Source organism: Lissotriton vulgaris, chromosome 6, assembly GCF_964263255.1.
Source record: "Lissotriton vulgaris chromosome 6, aLisVul1.2, whole genome shotgun sequence".
Lineage (NCBI taxonomy): Eukaryota > Metazoa > Chordata > Amphibia > Caudata > Salamandridae > Lissotriton > Lissotriton vulgaris.
Genome location: NC_141694.1, coordinates 1,126,296,189 through 1,126,312,683, shown reverse-complemented (window position 1 = coordinate 1,126,312,683; position 16,495 = coordinate 1,126,296,189). Strand labels below are relative to the sequence as shown.

At 44.7% G+C, this 16,495-nt stretch overlaps 1 protein-coding gene across 2 annotated transcripts in view; it reads left to right on the top strand.

Annotated features, from left to right (window-relative positions):
• Nucleotides 1-16,495, top strand: part of POLR1B (RNA polymerase I subunit B) — a 260,946-nt gene that overhangs the window by 103,832 nt on the left and 140,619 nt on the right. For both annotated transcript variants that reach the window (XM_086927218.1, XM_086927219.1), the window contains exon 6: nucleotides 568-791. In XM_086927218.1, coding sequence (XP_086783344.1) covers nucleotides 568-791 — 224 coding nt within the window. The remainder of the gene's footprint in view (nucleotides 1-567; nucleotides 792-16,495) is intronic.

The window sequence follows — 16,495 nt, the reverse complement described above, 5'->3', positions numbered from 1 at the left end:
CCCATGTGTTAAAAGGGCCTCTTGATGAAAAACGAGAACACTGCTGAAGTCAATATGATGGTTACCTTATTACCACTCCAGCCATTGACTTGACCCCTAATTTAGATGATAGCACCTGTATGTATGATCAACCCACCCGGGCCTTCAGGGCACTTGTAGAATTTATTTGAACAGGCCAAAAAAATTCTGAAATGCCACTGCAGTTGACTTGTCTTGGTCAATTAAAGTAGACAGGGTAAGATGGAAGGGAGGCTAGTCTGTGTGCTAACAGTTAAGTGGATACCGCCACCCACTTTGCAAAATTTGGCTTAGAAACAGGCAGCTTACTGATTCATTCTATTAATTTTGTATTCTTTGGTGCCAGTGTTGTGGGTAGGCTGTACAGAAATAGAACATCACTTATCTCAAAGATTTCAATTTGCACTGAAGTACCATCATATGATTATGGAAATGTTAATGGCAGGAATATGCACTTTTAAGAACTGAAACTGTTACTGAATAAAATAGTTTTAGACACTTATTCCTCTAGTACCTGCATCTTTAACATTGTTCCTTATTTTTAATCAGGCTCTGGTTAATTTGACAGACTACCAAATTTTCAACGAGCTAATCAAAGGAAGGGAAGACAACTCTTTCTATAAAAACTGCATCTCACAGATGTTGAGGATGGTAATGGAGGAACGTTGCACCAACCAGAAGCAGGTGCTAAGCTATCTGGGCGAGCGTTTTAGAGTTAAACTTAACTTGCCCGATTGGTACACTGATGAGCAGGCTGCAGAATTCCTCTTGAAGTACGTATTTACTTGTGTTTATCCCTTTGTAGAGCAATGTGTATGTGTGATGTCTTTAACTGGTAAAAGGGAAGGGTTGAAAAGAACTCTGAATGGACAACTGTTGTCCTGAACTATCATTTCACCAACTGATAAATCAGTGCAAGCTTTGAAGGACAATTATACCGCACACATTTGGTGATGAAAAGTATGTACCCTATACCAAACTCTTCCCCTGCATAAGCAAACGTCTAAAAAACATAGAAGTAACACTTCAATAAAAGAATAATTTATCTTTTAGGTTCTAAATGCCGTGCCTTGTTACGTATTCTGCCTCTTCCTCCAAATAGAAAAATGTACATCACAGGACGCTCTTTTCCAATGGCTGGCCACCGTTTACCCTAAACGGTGATGCCAGCCAATGGAAACGAGGGGCGGGGCTTAACCTCGCTAGTGAAATCTACCCTAAAACATAAGATCTCGCAAGCGAGACTGCGCATGTGCGCAGCCTACGCTAGCCGAGACCTAAAAAGGGGTTAAGAGAGTAACAACTTTTCCATTCCTGAAACACATCAGAAGAACCACATCAAGACATTTGACACCAAATGGCATCTGCAAAATAATCTTTCAGGGGCAACAAACTTTTCAACGTGACCTCAGTCCCAGCACTTAATTCAAGTTCACAGACATTTTTCATTAAACATTGTGCTTATGAATTTGATTAGTTTGATATTCAGCAAATACATCTAAATGGCTTGTAAAAAGCAACACTGAATTAAAAGGTTGGGAATGCAGCATGATTTTTAAACTGTTTTCTTATTTTGCATAACCATATCTAACATTTTGCAAGGTACAGGAGCATACACATGGAAATGTGTGCTTTAATTAATTTGAGTTGTGTATTTCTTTCAATGACAAATTGAATGCTGAAACAAATACCCACAAAACAGTAGGAACTAGCAAGCAGAGTGGACCCTATCCAGACATGTATCAACCGTTACTTTTGATTCACTGGACTTGTAATTCTTTGATCATTCTATTAGCCTTGCCTATACATTTTTGTACTGGCAATTCAAACAGTAGAAACATGTTCTTAAACCACATTTTTAAGAGGAGATGTATATGTCTAGATAATCCAACAGTGCTTCAGTTCTACTGGTTTCTTTCTCAGAGAGCACAAGTACACTAACTTTTACAGGGAAGCCATCCTTCTTTTAAACAGAAAGCACATATCTAATGCTGACAATCTAGATTTTTGTGCGGTACAGTCTAATACAATTCTCTAAAAGGTTACTACTTCAGTAAGCAAGACCTTTAGAGTTTGGGCATCTGCCATCCCCAACATCCCAGAAGATTCTGGTCAGTGCCCTTTCTTTTATACCTCTCTGCCTGGTGCAAGCATACCCTTCACGGTTAGTGCATGGTCCTTGTGGTAGGAATAGGTCTATCTAACATCAGAAGTGATCGTCATTCACCTGCACTGGCCCACTGACGCAAGACTCCCAGGCCATGTGCTTCCAACCGAGAACAAAACAGGCCTCGAGAAACTTTACGCAGGTCAACTTGCCATGTGCAGCATAATTCCATTCTTGGAAACTGCCAGTTTAGTTTCTAGTTAGCCTGCGAGCACCTTAAGTTACGCCCTATTCAAATCAAGAGTCCTGTTCAGAGAGAGACAACGCTGTCATAATTCACATCACTTAGCATCAAACTTTACTTTTACTCTGAACATGTGCTGCAGCTGGCTGCACTGGCTCTGCCATACCTTTCCTCTGTCAGTGGCCGCAAACCAGTAGAAGATTGCTGACCATGCTGGTGCACTTGAGGTTTCCTTTCAGGAAACATCTAGCTTCTACCAGCAGGAGTTCTTGGAGGCAACACGCGTGTACAGAACTTGCCCACACTTTACATGCGTCTTCCATGACCGTGTGAGTTAAGTACACCATGATTTCCCTCCTCAGATTGCATAACAACTATTTGTATTGATTTCTGGTGATGCATTTACAGTGCTGTTGCCTTTTGCTTCTTTGGCCAAGAGATGCTACTTTTAATTTCTTTTTCCTTCTGTTCGTGTTCTGTATGCAATCAAAGTCCCAGCACTTCTGAATCTTCAGATCTTATAGAAGAAATGTTATTGTGGCATTCAAATTAACAGTCTAGACATAGGAAGTATCTTAAGTATGTTTTACATCATGATTGCAAGCTACAGGTAATGCTGCACGGGGAACAAGCCATTGTTTCTTCAGTCGAGTCCCAAGTAATATTGCCTGGGCAACTCCATTTAGTGGTACTCTCATTCTAGAGTTGGGTAAACAAACAAATTAACAGCCAGAGAAAAATCAGGCCAAGGGTGGACACTGCCTTCAAGAGCCCGTACACAAGCCAAGCCCTGAAAGTAGCTGACAGGTAAATCATACCACAAACTTATTACAATATGATGAGGTGTATTCAAAATTCGAAAAGGTGACTTTCTTTCAACACATGGAAGTGTTTCACCTTTGCAGATCAGATTATTTGAAAAGTATTTAATAAAAATTAGTTAATAAACATGACCTGAGAAATGTTCTGCCTTGATGACAATAAACAGTGCCAAGTCAGCTGTCTTGTGTCGACAAAATATATCCAAGATTTTTATTCTTGATGAGCAACATTATAGGCTATTACATCCAATACAAGAAAGGTTTTCATACAGCACGCACATTTTTAACTCCATATTTGAAAGTGCTCTAATATGTGATAATGAACAAAAAGGAGGTTCGGTGAAATAAAGTATTTGCCCAGCATCGCACAATTTGGTCACCCAGGGAAGCAAGGATAGAACACAAATTTTCCTGCTTCACCCTGTGCAATTCAGACACTAGATGGGCATTTCTTTCCATAACTAGGGTTAGTGCTATGTCTGTAATTCATGAAATATGAGATTAGTAAACAAGATCAAGCCGATTTTATTTTGGACAGTATTACACAGCGTGAACCTTTCCTAGGACATAAAAGTTCTTTTCAAGAGACATAGAATGCGAAATAAGTATTTCTTTTCGGCACAATGTTTGCCAGGATTCACATGGTACTGAGCTTACGCTGGGATTTGAAAATTTTTTTGGTCGATACTGCTAGAGCATGCATGCGCTGTCTGGTGCTCGGTATATTCTGGCTTACCAAGAACAGAGAGCGGTTTAGAGCCCGCCCATTGTTTAACATTAGTCCTTGTCACACTTATTTGCTCGCTCTTGTTTGTGTCCCAGCTTGTTAATCTTGTGTTTGTCCATCCTATGGAGCATTGCCTTTTTACAGTCTCTTTGTTTGACTGGTATTGCCACTTGCACTGATTGCTTTTCAAGCACTACTTTTTTCATTTGTGTGAATGAAGCGTTCTGAGTGTGTGCGTGTGTTTTTGAATAGTCTCCCTTGTGTACTTCACTTTCCCTGCAGAGCCCTTCAAAAAAATCATAAAACTTTTACCAGACCTGCAGGTCTAGTGACCCAGTCAACCTTAGGCCGGGTCTGGTGGCTCAGTGGACTAATGCGTCCACTGCAGGGGCTTGTGTTCGACCTCATGGTCACAGGTTCAAATCCCGGCGGGTCCCCTCAGCCTTTCATCCATTTGAGGTCGATAAAATGAGTACCATTGAGTTGAGTAACAATATACATCTGTTATTTCAGCGCCAAGATGCCCCGTTGCTGGAGCGAACATGCGCTTTACAAATACACCTGTTATGTTATGTTATGCTATGCATAATCTATCAACATAACTGTGAAGGGCTTGTTAGTAAACTGGTCTCACATTTTGTGCACAGGGAGCCTGGCAAACAGGTCCCATCTGCCAGTGCTTCTTCCCTACACTATGCCACAATTGGCCCTTCAGGCCCCTTGTAAGTCCCTAATAAATGGTACCTAGGGCATGGGTACTGAAGAGAGTCCCCTAGGGACCCCTCACCTAGGCCCTGCAGACTGCCACTGCAGCATGCATGGCCTGGTGCAGACAAAAACGACAAAGTCAACATGGCACTCTGCCTGTGTGCCATGTCAACTAGCACTGCCTAAAGTATAGGTAAGTCTCAATTCTAGCAGGCCATCCAGACCTAAGGCAAGGTGCACTACACCACAGGTGAGGGCATCTCTGCATGAGCAGATATGCCCCTGCAATATTTAAGACTATTCTTAGATAATGTAATTCAAGTGCCAGGGAAGCCATAGCGAGTATATGGGCTGGAAACTCGACAGTTTGAGTTCCCTTGCACCACGATTTCTTCTCTGAACCCAGGAGTTTTTGGTACCAAACTACTCCTTTCAATAAATGTGGAATTTATTGTACCATGTACCCTGGGAACCTTCCAACCCTGGTGTGGTCACAGACTGTCTATAAACAGCCTGCCACCACCAGACAGGTTTCTGGACCTCTGGGTTGAGAGACTCTGCTCTCTGGGACCAGGAACAATGCGCATCCCTCCTCACCCAAGATGGGCACAGAGCTCAAGAGGGAAGCTTCAAAGGTCTGCTGCCTTTGTAATGCTAGTAGCAGATGGCAGCCACCAGTTTACTCCCCCACTTTGGTTGGGAACCTTAGGAGAACAGGAGGTGCGCCCACCGCTGCCAACTCTACCCTTAAGATCGAGGAGGCAAGGTGAAGCACATTTTTCAGTCCCTGCCATCTTGAAGATGGGGAGACCCCTCCAGTCAGGGCTAGGTGAATGCCTCTTCCCATGGGAGGGTGGCATAATTGAGGGTGTAGGCACCCCAGGTAAGGTGCCCATTGGCCCTACCTGCTTCTCCCCTAAAACACCCCTAAATATAGTAAAGATAAAGGACGAAGAAGAAACTGTACAGAAGAAGACTGAAGACTGCCAATGTCTACTGACTTGGCCCAAGCCCTACCAGCCTGTCTGCAGCCCTCGAAAATCGTTGTAAAGAAAAAACACCTATTCAGCAGTCCGCGATCTCTACAAAACCTGGGAGGACTGCCTGTCTCTGAAAAAAACAGAACTCCTGAGGACAGCAGCCCTGTCTACAACGTAAACAACACCAAGGACTCTGGTGCCCTCCGCAACTGCGATCCTTGAGCACTCTGCATCCGATGCCTCCGGCCTGTGCCCAGGTGGCTCACTGAGCCAGAAAAAGTTCCCCAGTGATCCTGAATCCATGTCCACCATTGGCTGACCCCTCCTGGACTTCACGACGATGCCTTTAGCCTGAATCCAGAGGCTTCCCCTGACCGCGACCGGCTCCAGTAAGAAGAATCTAACGTTTAAAGGCACCCCTGCACCTGAAGCCCCTGGGCCTTGGTAAGCTGAACCAACAGTGCTCCTATGATCCCCTAAATCTCTGCTTACCTCTACTGTCCCTGGTCTCCATCCTGCAACCTCTGGTGCGACGCCTGCGGCCTGATCGTCCGAAGCAAGTGCTCTATTGGAAAGAATTGGGTGCCTGACGATGTATTTGCAATCTGCAGCCCCAGTGCCGCTGGTTGTATATGTTTGGTGCTACTTTGTGCCCCCCCATGCTTGCTCTAACCCCCAAAGCTTGGACCCTGCAGCCGATTTGCCTACCTGCAACCAGTGTGGCTGCGAACACCCCCAACCTCCATTGAAATGCATTGGGCCAAACTCCAATCTTGACCTCTGCACCCGGCTGTCCCCATGCCGCTGTTGGTAGGGTTTTTGTTCTCACCTGACCCTTGCTCCTTGCTGACCTTTGGTCCTGAAGACTGGAACTGTAAGTTGCGTACTTACCTGCATAACCGCATTATTGTTTTCCTTCATAGGATAAAATTGAACTCTTTGAAAATTGCACGAAGTATCTACTTTTGAAAGTCTCAAGTATTTTTCCTGAAAAACGTACTGATCTTATTGCGAAGTTCATGGTTCTAAAATGAAACTCAAATAAAGCTTATTTTTATAAATTTGGTGTTGATGTCCTTTTTGAGTCGTTTGTCAGTTATTGGTCAATGTTGTGCAATAAACGTCTTACACTCCTCTGTTAGGCTTAAGGCTGCTTGCCCACACTACCACTAATTTAACACTTTGGGTTTACAATGAGCACTGTACACGTCTGGGGAATCTCTGGACTCAATAAGGTATGCAACTAGTGTGTTATACCATGCACACAGAGCCAGCTTCCTCCACTAGGCAAATATTTTATTTTACAGAGTAACCTTTTTCTCCATTATCACATATGAGAGCACATTCAAATATGTGAGTTCAGCAATTTCAAAAATATCTTTTGTGTAACACCTTGCGTGCGGCCCCGATTTTCCCCCGGTGCTGAAATTCCTATCGCGGGTGTGGTCATGACGGAACGGTTCCGTCATGAGCACAGCGTGACCGATGCTCATGACGGAACCGTTCCGTCATGAGCATCAAAGGGGTTAATATAATAGACAAAAACTTTGCTCCACGTATAATAAGAATACGTCCCACATACAGGATACACACGACCCCCTGACTTGCCTCTTAGCTTACTAATAGCATTTTCATCAGTGCAGGAACAGGAACATTTCTCATTTCATGTTTAAAAACTCTCACTTTTAATAAATATATTACTAGAGCATGATGTGGGAGCGCATTGCTATTTATAGACTGGAAATTTTCCATTGAAATGACCACAAACTTTGCCACGGACATACAGTTTTACTGATAAAACTATGTAGCATATAAACTACTGTGTGGAAATTGCATTTCAGCAAAAATGTTTTATCATTTGTACATCACCAAGTTAAGTATCCTGGTTTTTTGGATCCTTTTAAAATCTTTGTTTCCATCACACAGAATTATGAAAATGTGCTTTCCTAATTACTGACCTATAGTTTGAAATATTTGTACAGTTCATTTACAAGCTATTTAAATGTTGTGTTTTAGGAGAAAAAAAAACACATTCTACAGCCTTTTATATCCCACTCCTTGTATAGCATGATTGTCAGACATTCCAATTAGCAAAATACTATAATTTTGCAGTCCGAAAAAGCAAATTAAACCCCAACCTCCAGTATGAAATAAGCAGCAAGTTGTAAGAAGAACTAAACCAACATTTGACCTCTGTTGTTGAACTTGGGGCAAATGTGACAATATATAAACTAGATTTAAAGGCATCTTCATTGCTCCATCACTGTCTGACTGAACAGGACATCTGTACTTTTGTCAGCTCACCAGAACGGGTCAGTAGGCTCTTGTTAGAATTCAGGAAAATGGTAGGCTATGGAATGTGCCAAAGCCAGTCAGAAACCACCACTCTAGTCAGGATAAGGGAGTTACACTCCTAAAATAACCCCCGCTCACCCCCTTGGTAGCTTGGCACGAACAGTCAGGCTTATCTTAGAGGCAGTGTGTAAAGCTTTTGCATATAACCAACAGTAATACAGTGTAAGCACTACAAAAGGACACCACACCAGGTTAGAAAAAATCCAATATTTTTATATACATAAGACAAGACCAAAAATGATAAAAATCCACAATACAGTACTTAAAAATCTTCAGTTATCAAAATATGCTTGAAAAACAGTTCCTTGATGTCGATAGCTCTGTCCAGGACTATCACGGCGTCATGAACAAACAAATCCAAACAGTTCTGGCTGACCGCAGTGTTGCAGGTCAGCTACGGTGTCAGGAAGACCCGCAAACAGTACCTTTTAGAAATGCAGGGAGTCAGCGACCTCTCGTTGAGCTTTCGAAAGCATGGTTTCCACAGGCGTCCGTTCTGGAGGTCGGTGCAGGATTCGTCGGGCCCTCTAAGTCACACACGCTGCAGATCAAACTCCTCTCTGTTGAAGTCAGGAGCGCTAGCTTCGTTAGGCTTCGTGTTCTTCGGTGCGAAGTGCAGCGGTGTGGCGTGCAGTGCCCTCAGGTCACGGTGCAGCATCAGATGTCGTTGTCTGTGAGACCAGGGTCGCGGTGCGAAGTGAATGCGGGAGCTCGTCGAGGTGCTGGCAGGTCGTGGTGCAAACAGTGTTGTTGTTGCTGAAGTGCTGTCCCTGGCTGACGAAACGGGAGTCCGTGTCGGTAGGCCAAGGCTGCGGTGCGGGTGAGGGCGGTGCGTCGTGTTACTTTACAAGCGGTGCCCTCGAACCACTGTGCAAGCAACAACATAGATTTTGGCATGGAGCGGGGTCATCGGGATACCAAGGCATTGTCGTGAAGCGAGGCGTGCAGAGTGTGGTGCCCACAGGTCGTGTTGCGGGCAGCGGCTCAGTGGCGTCATCCGCAGGCGTCGTCCGTGGGACCAGGGTCGCGTTGAAGTGTTACGGATAGCACTCTGCGGTGTTGTCAAGACAAGAAGTCGGCAGTGGCATCGTCCGGTTGCTTTTTCATTTGTTGCAAAACACAGTCCCCCGTGCTAGGGGCAGAAGAGCTTGAAGTCTTTGCTGTTCTTGAACCTTCTTGAACAGGGGGCAAGCTCTACCTCAAGTCCTTGGAGAAACTCACAAAAGTAGGTTGCAGAAAGTTCAGTCCAGTCCTTTCTCTGCCCAACACAGAAGCAGCCACTGCAGGCCAACACAGCAAAGCATACAGCAAAGTAGTAGTTCCTCCTCACAGCTTTTCCAGCTCTTCTTCTTGGCAGTCATTTTGGTCCAAAAGAGTTCTGAAGTTCAGGGGTCTGGGCCCCAATATGTATATCCCAAAATCCTTTGATCTCTAAGGCAGAGAGTGTCTGTGCCCAGGCAGAACTAGTTCTGCCTTCTCTGGTGTGACGTCCTGGCAGGAGGTGGAGACAGCATTGTCAGAGGCAGACCAGGCCCTTTGAGGTGCAATGAAATCTCCTCCCCCTTCCCCAATTGCAGTCCAGGCCTATTCAGCCCTTTCCTGACCCACCTAGACTATCTGGAGCCATTCCTGCTCCCTGGCCTTTTGTCATCCAAAACCCAGACAGGCAATCCACATTCTAGCAGATGCACACAGGATGGCTGGGCAAGAAAATACCTACTTTCTAAAAGTTGTATTTTCAAACACAGAATGTAAAAATCCCCTTCACTAAAAGATGCATCTTTAGATTCTAAGTTCATTCATACTAAACTTTATTTCACTACCTAATTCCCTGAGCCAGTTATGTTTACTATGGGGAACAGGTAGCCTTGCAATAGTGAAAAACGAAATTGGTTGTAATTCACCATCCGGACGTGCCACACACACTGGGGCATATCCTACCTTTCACATACACTACACCCTGCCCACAGGGGTACCTTGGGCCTACCTTAGGGGTGCCTGAAGAAAAGGGAAGGTTAGGGACTGGCAAGTCTCTGCACTGGCCAAGTCGACATGGTAGTTACAAACTGCGCGCAGGCTCTGCAATTGCAGATCTGAGTTACCTTTTCAGGGTGGCACAATCAGTGCTGCAGGCCCACTAGTAGCATTTGATTTACAGGCCCTGGCACATTCTGTGCACTTTACTAGGGACTAACAAGTAAATCAAATATCCAATCATGGAAACACCAATCCATAACACAATTTACACAGAGAGCATATGCACTTTAGCACTGATTAGCAGAGGTAAAGTGCCCAGAGTGTTAAAACCAAAACAAACTGCTCAGGAAAAAATAGGAAGCAAAAAGTTTGGGCATAACCCTGCAAAAAGGGCCATTTCCAACAACTCTAAAAATAGCTTGCCCTGATACAATCTGACTTGTGATAATGAGTGGGCGAGTATATTTCTCAAGGTCTGCTGCAATTTGTATTGCTCTGTCACCAGACTACTTCACCCCATGCCCTTCACTCTTGGGCTTGCTCGTGTGCTTCTCCCTATTGCTTTCCAGCCTCAGTGTTGCTTTTCCACAATACCTCTGTTACTTTTTCCTCCCTGTGCAGCATAGAATCACCTGCAGTGTTGCTTCGCTGTTAACTCCCCATCCTCCCCTGCATTGTTTCACTGTTACCTCCACCCTCCCAAGTGTTGCTTTCGGTTTTCCTGATGTTCTGACTTAAAAAATAAATATTTTAAAAAAATGCTCTTAGTGTTATATTATCTTTTTAGTTACAGAGTAAACTTTGATCAGTAACTAAACTGAAAACAATAGTGGTTGTGTGGTTCGCTCCCTTACAAAATGACTGGAGGCGCCTCATGAAAGGCTTAAGCAACTCTGCACAGCATCACAGTGGCACCACGAAAACAATTGGCAAAATCAATAGCTAATGAAAGTAAGACCTATTGGCCATGCGTGTTTTCCAAAACATGCTGTGGACACAGGCATTTGTCAGAAATTGTCTGGGTGTCAAAAATTGCCATATACCAAGAAAGGGATGGACTGAGAGAAGTTCCAGTGCAGCACACACTGTCCCTGAACACATAATTAAACAGTCAAGTGTGCAGTTCCATGGTGAGGGTCCAGTTTACTACTTAAATGAGTTTATTCTAGTGGCATACGTTAATTGTTAAAAATAGGGAGTAATATGCAGTAAGTTGAAGTTCATTATAAAAGGGCCCCTAGAATACGCCTATTTAGTAGTGGACCTTGTGCTAACTTTACTCTACACCAATTTGACCAACCTGCATTTGTTCATCACAAAAACCCTTTTACCCCTCCCCATATGTACTCTGGAGGATCTATTGTAGACCTCTAGGCAAAGAGCCCCCCAGTGATGCCTGGTAGGCATTGCAGCTCCAGCTCAACGAGGAGCACAGGCCACTGATGAAGCATGCCACCTTTTGATTGAGTGGCTCGTGCTTCATATATAGTAACCTAGACTCTCACAAAGGAACTGCCTACATAACTGTCAAAAATTGCCTCCATTGGAGCAGTCCGCTTCTGGTATGTCTTTCAGATGAGTGCCCCCCTTGTACCTAAATTTACATACAATATACCAGATCCAGAATTTCGTCACAAATGTCTTCTGTATGGCATTGTGGGCCCTAATGCAACAAGCATTTGCAATGCAATAGGTCTCGCATTATTTAAGTTTGAGCTATTATTATTGTAAATGGCAATGTTTTTTGCTGTATGCTATAGTTTTCTTATGTACATAAAAAGCTACATATAAAGTATTTGTTGTTAAAATTATTTATGCAGTATTTACATTTGTTTGCATAAAAGATTACAAGAATATCTTAGCAAAAAAGTTAAACTTTTTAATGGTAATTGACTAAATGTCCATTTGTACATTTTAATTTCAAATAGGTAAGTGTAAACATCACAAATATATTGTGCAAACAGTGCAAAATATTTTAGCCATAAATATTTTTGTTTTATGAGGTAGTTTGTAAGAAAATGATTGTAAAAGGCAAACACTGTAATTAAAATGTAACATATAACAGTACAGTTATGGCTAGTAAACATACATTAGTAGTATAGTATAATTGTAAACAAGATGTAAATAAGACTACAGAAATTAGCATGAATTATCACTTTAATATCAACTTTACAAACATTTTGAAAACACGATCACAGCTGGTAATCATGCATTGGCTTGTTATTACAAGCATTTCATTTTAATAAATATTTCTGATTCCCAAAAACAAATATGACAGTCTCTCAAAATAATGGCTTTTCAGTTTTAGTTGTATCTTTGATCTCCATGTCATCAAGTACTCATGAATATTACTGCCCCATGGACAGAGTCTGGCTTTACATGTCTACATATCAACATCCAATTCCATGAACACCCATCGCATGCCAGGGATGACCATCACCGCTGGTGAAGAGAAGCACAATTGTGTCAAGAATGCCCACAATACGTTGTGGTCCCATTATACCAGGGATGGGCTCAATAATGCCAAAGATGCCAACATCATGCCAAGCATTGCTAGACTAAAAGTGGGAATAATTCTAACAGGGACACCACCAATAAATTAAGAAGGAACACCATTACGCTAAGGCAAGCATTACCGCCTTCGGGTAAAGTCCGCGCTATATAAAAATGCATAAATACATGAATAAAGAAATACCGCCTTCGGGTAAAGTCTGCGCTATATAAAAATGCATAATTAAATAAATAAATACATACCGCAAAACATCCTCGTTACTCTGCCGGCCTGCGACCAGGAAGTCAGGCAGGCCGGCGCGACACCCGGAAACAGGAAGTAGGAGGGCGGGAGCCTACCCCGCCTCCCACGGAAGAGCCGCGATTGGAGCCGTGTTGGGAGCAGGGAGCACCGGAGCAGGCAGGAGCCTACCCTGCGCCCCGGTGCCGAAGGAGGGAAGAAGAGTCCTGCTGCCGGGCCTTGCAGCTGAGGAGAGGAAGCCGGTGAGTGCGTTGCTGAGCGGCGGGCGGGCGGAGGGAGAGGAGCATGTAGGCGGGGGGGGGCGGGAGGGGGGGGGGGGCTATGTGTGTGTATGTGTATGTGTGTGCGTGCGTGTGTGTATGTGTCTTGGAGTGCGTGTGTGTGACTGTGGGGGAGGGGGTGTGTGTGTGTGAGCGAGTGTCTGTCTGCGACGTGTGTGTGTGTGTGTCTGTGTCTGTGTGCATGCATGCATGCGCGGTAGGCTGGGAGGGCGGCGCATGCGCAGTAGGCTGGGAGGGCGGCGCAGGACGGAACGTGCGCGTTCGCGCAGCCAAATCCGAATGCTAAAAATCGTGCCAGTTTCTTGTCCCTCATTCCCCGGCATCAGACAGCTATAGAGTCTCTGTCCCTGTTCCAGGGCGAGACCTAAAAAGGTACCTCTGGTTTTTCAAGTCCAGCATTTTGTCATTGTTTCCCTTTTTTTTGTAATAGTTGTCCTTTATCTATACATAACTACTGCCAATTTGCCCGTAGCTGTATTCGGCCATGGGTGCATCATATACCACTAATTGGCTCCAGTATATAAGCACTAGCATTTTTCCATGCTACCCCATATGAATTACCTCCTAGTGTTCCAGTATTTCTTAATGTTTTTGGTCTGATAAGCCAATAATTACCTAGCACTAATCATCCTTATCTTAGTATGCCAGTATCCGGTATTACGAAAGATTTTCTCTGAATACTCAAACATTTGGTTCAGACGTTGAGTTCGTGGTATCAGCCATTCTTTATTGTACCATAGAAATTATTTTGTCTTTTTTGTTTCGTCTATTGCTAAATCGTAACAGCAGACTTCATCAGGCCATATCATGAGTAAGTTTCATCTTATCCTCTTGTGCATTATTGTATTAATGTACCATAGCTCTGATCGAAGTAGTCCTACATAGATTATTATAAGTTCTTGTTCACCCAGAAGATCAAGTGTGTAGACTGGGTGCAAGCAGTAGTCACGACATAAGTCTTAGGAGGCAAACGGTCCCATTGTGTATCCGGTACTTGGCGTACACTGCAGACAAAACACATGTTGGCAGGAAAAGACAGAAAAATATTTGTATGGTCTAATAAAGAATGGCTGATACCACGACCTCAACATCTGATTTTTTTCAGTGCTCGGAGAAAATCTTTGGAATTTTGGAAAAGCTTCAAAAGATTAGTTGGCTCACCCTCCTATTGACATATGGACATTGGCGTAACTAACTTATATTTATTTTGCTGTAAGTTGTGCGCATTGACTATCGCAGCCACCACCTTGATTGTGTCAGTATCAACTATTGCCTCTAGTATGCCAGTGGCAGTATTTTGTCAAATGTGTTGGTATGCTAAACACTATCTCTAGTAGATAAGTGCAACATTTTGCCATGGTTATCTTTGTAAGCCACAAATTGCTTTGAGTAAGTCTGAGACATTAACATTCGCAAGCGCAATACCACATCTCGCTCTCTCTCACTCACTCGCACTTACTTTAATTCATTCACTCAAATCATTTTCACTCACTCTTATTCTTCTCTCACTCATTTTCACTTGCTTGTACTCCCTCATTCCCAATCGCTTGCACTCTCTTACTCATTAATTCACTTCAACTCACTTTTACTCTCTCACTTATTCTCACAGTTTCACTCAATATTTTTCACTCACTCATTTTCACTGACACTCATTCCTACTATTAATCTTTCTCATTCATTTCCGCTCACTTGCACTTACTCCTATTCTCACTCATTCACAATGAGACTCACCGGCACTTGCACATCTTCGTTCATATTCTTACTTGTATATTCTCTATCACTGACTAACTCACTTGCATTAAATGCATCCACCATTCTCATTAGTTCTTTCTCACTCACTTGCACTCACTTTTACTCATGATCATTCACATTCACTCTGACTCTCATTCATTCTTTGTCTCTATTTAACTTGCACTTACTCCCACTCATTTACACTCCCTCGCACATACTCCTACTCTTCGTTTTACTCGTTCATTCTCACTTAGCCTTCTCTCTCTGACTCAGTTGCACTTCCCCACTAGCACTGGCCAACTCTGACTCATTCATACTACCACTCACATGCGTTCACATAACATTCTCATGTTCTCTGTTACAGACACACTCTCACCAACACAATATTAATAAGCGTTTTTATTTACATACCTTGCTACCTGCACACATCCTGTTTGAGTTCCTGGTTCTCAATTTGCCTAAAGCATCACTGAAAGAAGGTACTTCAGCAGTCACAGGTTCCAAGTTTTGGTCTCCTGCGTCTCCATACCACTTTTTCCTAACTATGGGACGAGTTTTGAAACGAAGGGTGATAGGTGTGCAACCCTAGGCACGTCACAGTTGGCCTAGGTGTGTCCGGCCACTGAGAACAGGCTGAGTCTTCAACATTCCTGTTAAGTCTCTATGATAGCTGATGCAGGTGCCTTCTTGCACCTGTGCAAGCCTTCGGACATATATCTGAAAGAAACAGGTTAGTGTTAGATTCCTTACCTTAGAATATCCCCAGGCGTCAGACTGGATCCGGAAAGTTTTGCGTAGCAGTACCCCTGCGCGTTGGTAGGCGTCGTCTGCGGCTCCGCGTCTGCGTCGTTGGCGCCGCGATGACCTTGCGCGCTGACGTCAGTTCTTCTTTTTTTCCGCGCCAGCAAGCGCAGATCCGGAAAAAGCAGTACTCCTTAGTCACTTTTTGATTAACTTTTTCGATCTTTTTAGTCCTGTTTTGAGTCGTAAGACTATCGGTGCCGGTAGGGATGCCCGGGCTCAAGCCCTGTGCCGATTGCAACCGACTGTCGGTTACCGACCCCCATCGCTGGTGCCTGTATTGCCTTGGGGCAGACAATGATAACAAGTTGTGCCCCGACTGCTGGGCCTTGACGTTGAAGGCTAGGCGGAAGCGGTCCCATAAGCGCTTCGAGCTCCGGCAGTCGGCCCGTGCCGTTCGCGGTCCAGGTCGAGGAGGAGGTCGAAGGACCGGTCGCGGGTCCACAGTCACCGCAGCTCGGCGAGTCAACACCATTCGTCAGGCTCCAAGTCCTCAGGTAAGAGGCACAAGAAGTCGAAGAGACATCGTTCTTCCGACTCCAGCGCAATACGGCCCGGGGTTCGGGCGACACCGCCCACACGGCTCCGCCGCAGGCGCCGCTGCCAGCTCAATACCAGCCCGTCCCTGGGCTGAACGAGATGTTGAAGTAGATCGATGCCTTCCTCATGGCCATGAGGTTGCTCTCTCCTCCGTCGGGTCCCGCGGCCGCAGCTGGGAGCCCAAGCAGGCCGGGTGCTTCGGCCCCGGTGCCGTCGGGTGCTTCGGCCCCGGTGCCGTCGGGTGCTTCGGCCCCGGTGCCGTCGGGTGCTTCGGCCCCGGTGCCGTCGGGTGCTTCGGCCCCGGTGCCGTCGACTGGTTCGTTCCCGACGCCGCAGGGCCCCACCGGATCCAGGATGCCACTGGTGGACCTTACGATCCCTCTGCCGACCCTCCGGGTGTCGCCCCTAACGCCGTCCCTGGACGACTTCGTCCCTGGTCCCTCCCTCGGTCCC